Source organism: Notothenia coriiceps, unplaced genomic scaffold (assembly GCF_000735185.1).
Source record: "Notothenia coriiceps isolate Sejong01 unplaced genomic scaffold, NC01 NC01_scaffold00029541, whole genome shotgun sequence".
Classification (NCBI taxonomy): domain Eukaryota; kingdom Metazoa; phylum Chordata; class Actinopteri; order Perciformes; family Nototheniidae; genus Notothenia; species Notothenia coriiceps.
This window is the reverse complement of record NW_011362242.1, coordinates 1-11,652: the sequence shown is the minus strand read 5'-3', so window position 1 is coordinate 11,652 and position 11,652 is coordinate 1. Positions and strand designations below refer to the sequence as shown.

Here is an 11,652-nt window from a genome sequence, read left to right as displayed (position 1 = left end):
TATTGAGTTGTTTTATTGCCTTTTAATAAACTAGATGTTGCTGTGGGTCTTTAAACGTTTCCTACATAAGACATATCCTATGCTTGTTATCAGTCTTGTGTATATTTAAACAAAAATGTAAACAGTATAGCGCTTTATCATCTCTAAAGGTTTAAAACACGCTCACACACCATTGTATCTAAAGAGAATGATTCCAGACTGTAGTTCCAGCAACGACCTCTCAGCGGTGCCGCAAGTAGCGCAGAAGAAGAAGAAGTAGTAGAAGAAGAACTTCCGGAGGGCAAAGGTGACCGTTGTATTTGAAAACATGGACCCTAACAAAGTGGATGAAGGTAACAGCGTTTTGTTCTTACACGTCTTTCAGTGTTGTTTATTCATTTTAAATGTCTTGCATGTATGTGCAGTCATATTGGGCAGTACTTCCAAGTTGTTTGATATGTATCAGCTAGCTACATTACGCCAAGTAGGCTATGTGAAAGACTCGCATCGCTTCTGGTCTTGCTAGCTTGTGTGTTAGCTTATTATCTTCTATGATGTTAACCAATTTCCACCATCTTATTCAAAAGCTAACTGTAACGTTAGCTAGTGCAGCTTTACATTTCCAGAAAAGCTGGTATTGTATTTCAAACGAGAAATAATTGGCACTCTAACCATTGATAAATATTAACGTGTCATTCATGCTCAAATGTTACAGTATTGTTAACCTTAGCAGACAGGCAGGAGTTAACATCTGAATGTTTTCTATCATAACGTATTATTCTAAGCACGTTTGTGTAAACGGTGGATATTTAACTTGTTTTGGTACTCCAATGTAGGTCGATAAAGGCTTATATTTATTATTTGCAACAACAGTTCAATTAAATCTTGCGATGAAGGCAGATATCCAAGTGTCTGCCTGTAAACTAAATCCTCTGCAATGGACTATGCGAACATAAGTGTGGATATAATAAAACCGAGAGAGCTCTATTCTATTTTTCAAATGTCATGTGAAAAAAACCCAATTGTTAACATAGTTTCCACGATAAACAAGATAACACAGTATTGATTAATGTTCTTGCCTCTTCTGCAGCATCTGACGATATGAGTGGTGATGGAGAAATGGCATCTGTCATGGGATTCTCTGGGTTTGGTATGTACAGTCAAGCACAAATGGACAACAACTTTAGATGTTTACTTAATTCATTCTATAATGCAATGACAATATCCGTCAGTTAGTGTTCAAACAAGCTGTCATTTCATCCATCCAGGTAAGAAGGCCCGCACATTTGACCTTGATGCCATTTTTGAATCGACACGTCGCACAGCCATTGAGAGGACTCAGCGTGTATTAGGTACGTTCACCAACATTGCAAGCTGTTCACTCTTTCGTGAAGGTGCGTATAACCCTATGCTACAACCAGGTCATTTTTGCTTCCTCAGAGGAGCGGCAGAAGGTTGAAGAGATGGAGGAGAAAGGGGAAAGCTCCAAATCAGTAAAGCCATCAGTCCACACCCAGAGAGACAAACCTGCAGCGGCTGCTTTCAGGTAACCAGGGATTTTAGTTTGATTGTTCTTATTGAGAACTATCAGATGAAGTTAACCTGTCTGTAGGTCAAGCATATTAGACATTTTTAAATGAAAGAATATAATGTTTCTTCAGGAGAAAACAGGAGAGTGACAGCAGCAGTGACAGTGGGTCTGACTCGGACTCAGACTCGGAGCTTATTGGTCCTCCGCTGCCTCCCCAATACAAAGCCGAGGGAGGTGATGATGAACGTTCCCGAGTTCCTGGTCCATCAGGCAGCACGGCTCAGAGTGATGATGATGACGATGATGACGACGACGACGAGGGACAAGATGATGATGATGTAGGTTGGAAACAACCCACTTAACAGTAGTCAGTGTTCAATATTTCCTTGTTATTTCCTTTAGTTTGTATTTGTCCTGTTCAAACATTCAATCTCTCTTCCTGCAGCTTTACACAGGTCTTTTTTTTCTGTAGACATTTTTACTTCTCATAGAAGGAAAAGCACAAGTGCTACTAAGATCATAACAGTTGCTTAGGTCATTCAAAGTACCAATAAACTCAGACAGTGTAATATTGAAGCTTCACCGCTAGATGGCAGCACAAGGAAATGTATTCATTTGGCAGTGTTACACTTCAACATGAGACACCTACTTTCATACTGTTTGTAACTGAACATTGTCTCTTACGGGTTCCCCTCGGTTTTCTTTGTTCCACTCGAAATATATCAGCATCATAAATTCAAGATATGGGAAGTAATCGTCTTAGGTTACGAGTGAATAGCTCAGATCCTAACCTTTTGAATTCAACAGATTGACTGTTCCCAGTAAGTCCTTTGATGGTGATTGCTGTGATTCCAGAATGTCTAGCCATACAGTCTATTCCAGTTAAAATGTCATGTGTAATTGAATCCTGGAATGAAATGCTAACAACTATAATTACACACCTAATTGAGCCTTCTTCAGTGTTTGTACTGTTTCCTTATGATTCATCTCAACTTTCTGCCTTAGAACCCAGTGAAGAAGATTCCAGACACCCACGAGATCACTCTTCAGCACGGCACCAGGACGGTAAGGACTTATTTCAGCACTCAGTTATTATTGCTTATATGTGGAAATTGATTCAGTGACGCTCTGTTGGAAAGAAGAATAAGAAGGTCTATATTCATCCTAAGTGGCTTGTAATCAGCACCACATTTATTCAAATGATGCACACTCCAAAACATCTGGAGATCGTTTTCAGTTATTGGGATTTTTTTAGCCAATGTTCCTTCGCTTTTTCCTGATTTTCAGCAATAGCATTGGCAGCACGTCTGTTTTCCTTGATATTTTGTAGCAGTGAGGAAAAATGTAGTTTTGAATTCTCCATGTCTTCAGTGTAAAGCAAATCTGGTATCCAGATCCTGAACTCTATTGCAGTTCTAAAACATTTCACACTGAATAATTTGAATATGACACAAGACTTTAAATATTTGGCTTCTGCTTATTTTGGCTGACTTTTTCAGAGGAGTATGACTAAACTGTCAATTATTTTGACCTTCTACGGTCGGGTGGCCTCTTAATCATACAGATAATTTCTTCATTTTTAAATGTAAGCATATTGTCTCCTCAGGTATCGGCCCTTGCCTTAGACCCCTCTGGAGCCCGTCTGGTTACCGGTGGTTACGACTACGATGTGCGCTTCTGGGACTTTGCTGGGATGGACCAGGCTCTGCAGGCCTTCAGATCCCTCCAGCCCTGTGAGTGGTGAGTCAATTTTCTGGGAACAACGTGGAACATCAACACAGTTGCCTAACATGTGGTTAATTAGTTTCACGCAAACATCCATTAAACTCCCTGTGCCAAAGCACAAACACACACATTTGTTAAGCTTCATCGAGCCTTGCGTTCACTATGTGACATCCTCTCGTTTCATTCAAAATGAGCCTTTCAGAAGCAGATGGTGGAGATGTGTGTGTGTGCGTGTGTTTATTCTGTCTTCCACTGAAGCCATCATCAAAGATTACATTCTTTTTTTGGTTTTTGAGAACCAGTGGGCTGAGCTGGAGCAGGTTTCCTCTTATTAACAGACGTTTACGCTACATTTCATTTGATTACAATGTGATCGAGTAGTCTGTTTGGTTTACTAACAAGCTGGTCTCGAATAGAAAGCTGTGCTGCTGAGGTCCAGTGTTCCTCGTTTCTGACCCTAAAAGCCTACAAGCTTAGTAAGACTAAAACTAAAATTTAAAATTAGCATTTGGTGCTGTATAGAGGCTTTGAAGAAGCCAAAGCCCCCCAATTAAAAACAGCACTGGTGTTACCCTCCCTTTCATTTTAGCTATGGAGCGTTTTGCTCAGTGTATGTAAATATTGGCGCCCCAGCTGCCCCCTGCTGTGTTAATGCTATTTGACTACTACTGACCTCAATTGCTCCCACTCTGGTTAAGTATCCAGATTGTTGCGTGTGTCCTCCATTGTATGCACTGCTGTGCATTGTACAAGGACATGATTCTCTGTAAAATGTAAAAAACAAAAGAACCACAATATGTGTGTAATGGGTTTCAAGTAGTTTTTCTTTCCATGTCTTGGCTGAAAATGCCCTTATGTTCCATCACTGCTCAGTTGTTGTGTGTGTGACTGTCTGTCGCGTGTTGTGGAACAAAGAGACCCTTCATCACATGTACATCAGATGTTGTGTTGTTTGTTCCTATAGCTACACATATCTGTATTTGTTTTGGTTTCTGAACCCTTTATAGGATTAAAGAGCTCCTTGTATAAAAAATGTTTTGGTGCAGTACTCTTGTAATATCGCAGCTCGCAGATGGCTTGCAAACGGGAAACAAGACACTTATCAGAAACTATCAGCCCCACGGAAATGCAAAAACTAGCTTTCCCTCAGATGTCCTCTTCATGTGTGTAATGTGTGTGTCTGTGTGTGTGTCCCCTCAGCCATCAGATCAAGGCCCTGCAGTACAGCAACACTGGTGATGTCATCCTGGTGGTTTCTGGCAATGCACAGGCCAAGGTGTTGGACCGCGATGGCTTCAATGTCATGGAGTGTGTGAAGGGAGACCAGTACATCGTGGACATGGCCAAAACCAAGGTAACATTGTGTTTCACATAAAGCATTCGTCTGTGTCCAGTACAAAATTCTGCTTATTATTATTATTATTATTATTATTATTATTATTATTACTACAATAAGCAGTATTTAATTACACTGTTCAGTAATTGTTTTACATTGTGTTTTTATTTTACCCCATTCTATTTTCCATATATATATTGTCTTCTAATTTCTGGATTTATTTGCACATTAGTCACTTGCACAATTGTTGTTGTTTTTTGTCTTACTTATATTTATGTTGCATTGTTGGAGGAGCCTGGGATTGAAAATGGTTACAGTCTGTAACTATTGTGCATAACAGAAACAAAGCCATTGAACCAAATGATAACATTGTACTCACTCTGCGATTGCTGAGCTCTGGTAACTTATTGTTTTCAGTGTCATTTCATGGATTATTATAATAAATAATAATAGATTTATTTTGTTAGCGCTTTCACAGGTGCTCAAAGAGGCTTTACAGATATAGTGAAAAGAACAATTATTATTATTACAATTATTATGAACAATTATTGAAGATATCTTATGTTACAGACATTTGGGCTTTCCATTCTATAGCAACAGTGAATAAGCAGCCCAAGAGTGACTGCTTGCTCTAAACACAGGCTAGCTGCTCATGTTCTGAGGGAGGATCCTGCCTGCGCATAATATTAGCAAGGTGCTCCATGTCCTGCTCTGTTTCTGTATTGTATTCACCAGCCAGAGGCAGTATCAGGGGGAGAGGACCACCACATGCGTTCAGGACTCTTGTGGTCTATGCTTGTACCCTCTTTCTAAAAAGGAGGATCCTAATGTATTGCCCATGTTTGGGTTTTACTGTGATTCAGAAAGCTGTATTGGTGGTCACTAACCATCTGTGCCATCTGCAGTGCATTTAGCCAAAGTTTATACCAGCCATATGAACTACTTGAGCAAGTGAAGGCCCATTGATTGCAAGTAGTGTTTTCCTGGTTGTCCTACATTCTTGTCCTGCTCAGTCCCATCTGGATCTGATGGGAGAGTTTGCTTCAATGAGAATGCGTGTTGGCCCGCGGACAGTGTCCCAGTCGATTAGACGTGTCTCATGTGATAATGAAGTCTCTGCCTCTGTTGGCAGGCACTTACTTGCCTTCTACCTCATCCCGCTGTGTGCCGAGGGATTTGTCAAACAGACACCTTTGTGCACATGCAATGGAATAGCATGATATGTTTTTGTTTTGAATAATAATTTGTGCTAAATTTGCAGCACGGTTTCCTAGATCCCATTGTCTTGAAATTGGTTGTTTTGATCCAATAATTGCCAACTCTTCAGGGAAGGGAAAAAGAGCAACATCGTCATCAGAAAATCTGAAGCCAGAAAAATCATTGGCCTTTTTTCTTCATAAAAGATGGAGAATTGTTATAAATATCATCCAGATGAACACGTTTAATTTGCCATCACCTGCTTGATAGATTTATTAATTATGATGTTTCCAATTTTGAGTCTGTCAACAAATGACCTTCGCTTAAACCTTCGAAATGCACTTAATGCAGTAACCCATGCTAAATGCTTCTGTAATGAAAGCAAGCTGAACATGCTACTGTTGTCCCCAGTTAGTCGCTTCTTGTTATCACAAAGGTTTCCACTCTTAGTGCTGTTTGTCATCAACCTGCTCTATTTGAGTTCACTGTTAGTACGAACATCAGTCTGCTTCTCTTTAGTCTTGGCAATTTGTTGTCCTAATCTGTTAAAGGAAGAGGATCAAATGTGTTCAGGGAGGTAGCGGCTCCTTTTCCCTAACAATGAGCCAATAGTAAAGCGTCTCTGTTTGTCTTGAGGTTCGTGCACACAGCAGGGAAGCAGTAATTCACATCCCATTTGAGCTTCAACCTCTTTGAAAAGCAATCTGTTATTAAACCTTTTCAACAATTAAACAGCAGTTCCCCTTTAATCCATTATTAAAGTGGTGTTTTTTGAAGGTGAATAGACGGGCCTCTTTCTGATGCAGACATACCGATGTTATTCAGTCAGATCCTGCTCTTGCAAGGCTCTGCTTTCTTGAGCATCCTGTCAGAAAGCGGTACGTCATGTCTGAAGTGCTCCTCTCTGACCTGGCAGGCCTGTCTCTGGGTTATCCCGCTTTGAAGTCATTTGTTATGAGTAATTCTCCACAGGACTACTCCAGCAGAGGACATGTCTAAAAGGTTACTCTTGAAGGAGCTAGCTGTTTGAAGCTGTGACACTGCGTGCTGCTCTGCCTCAGAGTTCACATGCTCAAAGTCAAGGTTACAATATGATCAAATTAAAGGTCCAAAAAGACTTCCTCAAGGGAGAGCCTCTTTTACCTCATTCACACCAACGGTGTTTCAGGGCCGGTTCGGAGCTGGAGCTTAAAAAGCACCGGGTTTTCGTGTTCACACAGCAGCGGAGCAGCCTCTTAGCCCCGGAATCCGGTTCGTTTCAAGCACCAAAAAATTGTCAAAATTGAGCAAAAGCACCGCATACGTCACGCTTACGTCGAGGCGGGGGCAGGGGCAGGATCAACTCCTGAACGACAACAAAAAGCCCGCGTTTTATCCAGTTTGTACACAACGATGGAGAAACTTAACAAGAGTTTCAGTGTTTCTGCCATAGACTGTATATATAAAGGTTTCTGCTCATGGTGAAGCAACGTGTCTGCGTGTTAAGGTGGAACCTGAGCATTCACTTTGATCACCTCTCATTATAACTCATTATAANCGTCGAAAAGGCTCAGTAAGACACCAAATCTGATATAAGATATTTTTTTTCACATGGAGCACAGTTATTTCCAAAAAAAATTTGTGTTACGAAGGCTCCAGCCAGAACTAAAGAATTCCACTGACTTTGGTACTCACACCTCATTGCAACATAGGAAAAGTAATTTTACTTGACATTGGAAGTGGGTCCGATCCTGTGACAAAAGTTTACTGTCTGCACTTCATTCTCAAATTATAAACTATCAAATATCTAAATATTCAGCTCAATATTGACCTCTCCCTACGGTTTCACTTCAGAGCTCCAAGGTGGACATTGTGGCGTCTTGTCGCGTCTGCTGCAAACGCAGCATAAGAAATAAATGCAACTGATTTGATCCGCGCCTTGGCTTTATGAATCAGGCACGCAAACGGTTACGTCATGACGCAAACGATGACGCAATGAAGCAGCACCAGTCGGACTCTGGGCAGTGTGAAAAGAGATGGAGCTAAACCGAAGAACCGGTTCTGAACCTGAAAAGCTCTAGCACGGAGCTTGAACCAGATTTGCGTTAGTGTGAATGAGGTATTTAAGGTGTTTTCAGCTCAGGCAACATCATTGGTTCCTCCCCGGGAACTTCTCGTTGCGTAGTTTATGACCTTTAAGTTGCTTTGCACAGATTCCACTAGAAACCCTGAACATCCATTGTCACAAAAAAGAAAAGCACCCCAGAAATATTTAACCAGTGCCCTTTCTAAGTAATGTTGGCTGGAGATTTAATAAATGAAGACCAACGGCTGTCACTGCACATAATGTGTGAGCTGTAAGGTTGCATAACACGTTGTCTAAATTGGTTCCTCCTGGCAACATTTCACCTATTGTGTTTCCACCGGCTCTTTATCGGCTTCTACTTTGTAATGTGTTGAATTTCACTTTCTTCCTTTTCCAGGGCCACACAGCTATGCTGAATAGTGGCTGTTGGCATCCGAAGATTAAAGAAGAGTTCATGACCTGCTCCAATGATGGGTGAGTTTTATACAAGTGCTTTGAGCTTTGCGTTGTAATACAGATTCTAATATTTTGGATGGTACGAGACATATGCTGTGCTTAAAAGTAATGATATCGAATACTAAACCCTGTCTATCCTGTTTGCTGTTTCTCATTGATCTAAATGACTGTCCAGAACATTTTCAAATGGTCTACTGTACAGTAAAGATTATTTATAATATACTAACTTGTGTATACCCAATACACTTACAATACACTAGTGTTTGCTCTCCTCCTCCTCCACCAGCAGGGAGTCCTCTAGTCCAGGTTATGCTAATGGAGAGACTCGCTTGGCCTCACATCTGTGCATTGACACATTTGATACCGTTATGGTCCAAAATCAGCCTTTTTTTCATAAGCAGTGATTAAGACGATAGCAGACGCCTCACACAAATATTTTCAATCGTTTTGCTTCAGAAAACGTTTTTATTAGTCTTACTTTAAATCAGCACTAGTCCTGAATGAATACAGACGCGTTAACCCTTTTCCATGTGTACAGGTGCAAGTTAATATTTCTGAATATGTGTGACTTGCACAGTGATGAGTCTAAGTGAGTGTGACAGGCAGCAGTGCAGAAACCATGGCCCTCGTCATTAAGGGGAAACAAGGGCCTGGCTTTGTGTACAGACCGGTGTTTACCAGTGTTGCTGCTCTCCCAGATGTGGAGGCTGGTTTATTTAGCTCTTGTTGAGGCTCTGGAAATCCTCCCCTGGCACGTTAGCACTGGGTGTTGCCCCTGGCCAGCTCACAGGAGAACAGCGGAGAGCAGCGCACAGGGAACCATTCACAGGCAGAACAGCTGCACGAGAGCGGCATTCACAGCAACAACCTGTCTGTGTCGCAGAGATGGAAAGAGGTAGTGACTGCCTGAAGTGATTTACAGGTAAAAGGTGTCCTTATAGCCCTATGTCAAACCTCTCATTGTGCCCTGTTACTTATCATCACTTCAGTAATGTGTGCAGTGAAAAACAGAGGCTTCTTGATGATGATGAAGTGCTGTTGAACCATTACCCCTAAAACTTCACACTTCTTCAATCAAAAGTCCCTCTCATTCCTCCAGTGCAAACAGCATGTAGGCGCCAGGGTTTAAACAGGTGCCAAACACACTGATCACATTACATCAGTCTGTAGTTTTGTTCTCCTCTTTTTCTGAGTTCAGCGTTTGAGACTTTAAAAGCATGTTTGTTTGTTTGCGTTGGTGCATCTTTGCAAAGCTTCAGAGCAGAGTTCATGTGGCTGCACATGAAGCTCCAGTAAGCTAGACAAAAGGCCGCCAGGCATTTGCTGATGTGGTTCTGGATTTTACTCGGCACATATCTAATGCTTCTTGGAGCCTGCCTCAGGACTGGATTCATGAAGACTGCTACTGAAGGCTTAGAGTCACAGTCTATTGTTTTTTCCTTATTAAATTGGTTGACATTTTGAAATAATGATTTTATGTTTTAGTGCTGCAACAAATGACTATTTTACTTTCTGATAAATACACTATTTAGCTGCATTAATTGATTCATCTACTCAAAGTTCGGAAAATGGTAATACATATTCTTTCCAATTTGATATCTTTAAATGTCTTGTTTAGCCAGACCAAATCCCTATGATATTTAGTTTGACATGCTATTGATCAGAGAAAAGCAGAACAGTCGTCGTCTATGTGTTTTCTGTCGATCTAGTAATAGATACGTTTGACTAATTGCTTCTAACTATTATGTTTCAAAGTGTGTTAGCTTGATGGACAGGAGTGTCCGCTTATCACTGGCAGTTGTGGCCTCTTGCTCATCCTTCTGTAGCTCCATCAGGCCCCCCTGAAGAACCATGCAGTCTGCAGAGGCCATTCTGTGGTCAGGGGCCCTCCTGAGAGAGGCAGTGGGCCAATAGTAGCAGTGGGTGTCTGCTGCTCACTGTTTCTGTTTGAACATCAGACCCACACCTACGTTTTCTGTCTTTCTTCCCGTGTCAGCCTAGTTAGAGAGTCTTTGTTGTGTCCATCTGAATAGCTTATTAAGCCTGATCAGTGGACCGCCCAGCTCCTTAATTAAAGGTACCTCTCGTTGTATGGAATCTCATTCATAAGAACTGCCGCCCAGCTCTTTTTGAATGATTTCATGAACAGAAACTCTTTTTCCCCCCCAGAGGAAGTGGATGAGAGGGAAAGTACTGATGAAGCATAATGCAGCAGCAGCAGGGCGGCAGTGATTGTCCTTTCACACCGAGGGTTGAATGGGGGCTTCAGTAGGACCGTGTCAAGTCTGTCAGCGGAAGATTAGTCCTTGGACTGGTGTGAGGTTGTCAGCATTTCACGTTCTTCATCATTCTGTTTGAAAGATGTGTGATTGTTAAACGCCAAAATGTTTTCCGACATTTCATCCAAGAGGGAAAATGTGTATTAAGCATCGAGCCACTTTAACTAAGTCTTTGCTGAAAGCCTGAACACCTGTTTGAAAACCGCACATTTATTCCTCAGAAAGAGAAGGCTATATGCGCTGGGTCGACTCCTGGTGGAAGTGTTTCTTTGGCAGGACTGAACTTCAATTCAACTGGAAATGTGGCTTGGACTTTTGCGTCAGTCATGTTTTTGAGAGCTGCAGCTTTTTTTTTAAAACAGTAGTGCCTTGAAAACATCTTGAATAAGTTATGCTCAAAGATAACAAACTGTAGAATTGTTCGTAAGCTATAACGAATGAAAGATTAGATTTTGTGGCTTATTGGCCATGACACTGCTGATTGTTTGTTGGGTTTTCCAGTGAGCCGGGAAAACAATACAAAATTGATGTTGTGCTCTTTAAACGACTGACATTTCAGCCACGGTGGACACGAGGATAGGACAAGCGGCGACTCTCTAAGTGGGCCCACATGTTAGTTCTGTTGAGTTTTTGAGGCTCACATGCGCATTTGCACGCACAAAAACACACAATTTGAGGAATGTTTCCAGGGGGTTTGAATGCCAGGGATTCCCTTCCTGCTGGCTGCCTCTCAGGGCTGCAGCTGGATGTGTAGCTGTGTGCAAGGAGGCACAGAGGACACCATGGCAAACATGTTTCTACTGCCGAGGCACACAACATATTTCTTTATCATGATATGACACTCAAGGAAATGATCATAAATATAGTTTAACAAGCCAGATTCATGATCTACTGCTTGGAATTTCCTGGTAATCCATGATGCAAGAATAGACATTTTGAAAGTCGGCATTTCTTTCTCTCAATGTTTTTTATTCCTGTTTGCCCTTACTGTTTATTGCTAACATACTGGTCCAGTAAGTAAGTACTCTTTGTTCCAGTTTTTTCAGCCAAATGCTTAGTGATACCTCAGTTTCAAATTCTTTTT

At 41.4% G+C, this 11,652-nt stretch overlaps 1 protein-coding gene across 1 annotated transcript; it reads left to right on the top strand.

The window, feature by feature from the left end:
• Nucleotides 1-278: 278 nt before the first annotated feature.
• Nucleotides 279-8,307, top strand: LOC104958928 (WD repeat-containing protein 70-like; the record flags this gene model as incomplete). The annotated part of the gene is made up of 9 exons (XM_010786763.1): nucleotides 279-332; nucleotides 1,070-1,129; nucleotides 1,248-1,331; nucleotides 1,420-1,525; nucleotides 1,641-1,848; nucleotides 2,516-2,575; nucleotides 3,117-3,250; nucleotides 4,436-4,589; nucleotides 8,231-8,307. Coding segments are annotated over exons 1-9 (908 nt in total), but the record flags the coding sequence as incomplete, so codon positions are not given.
• Nucleotides 8,308-11,652: the final 3,345 nt, after the last annotated feature.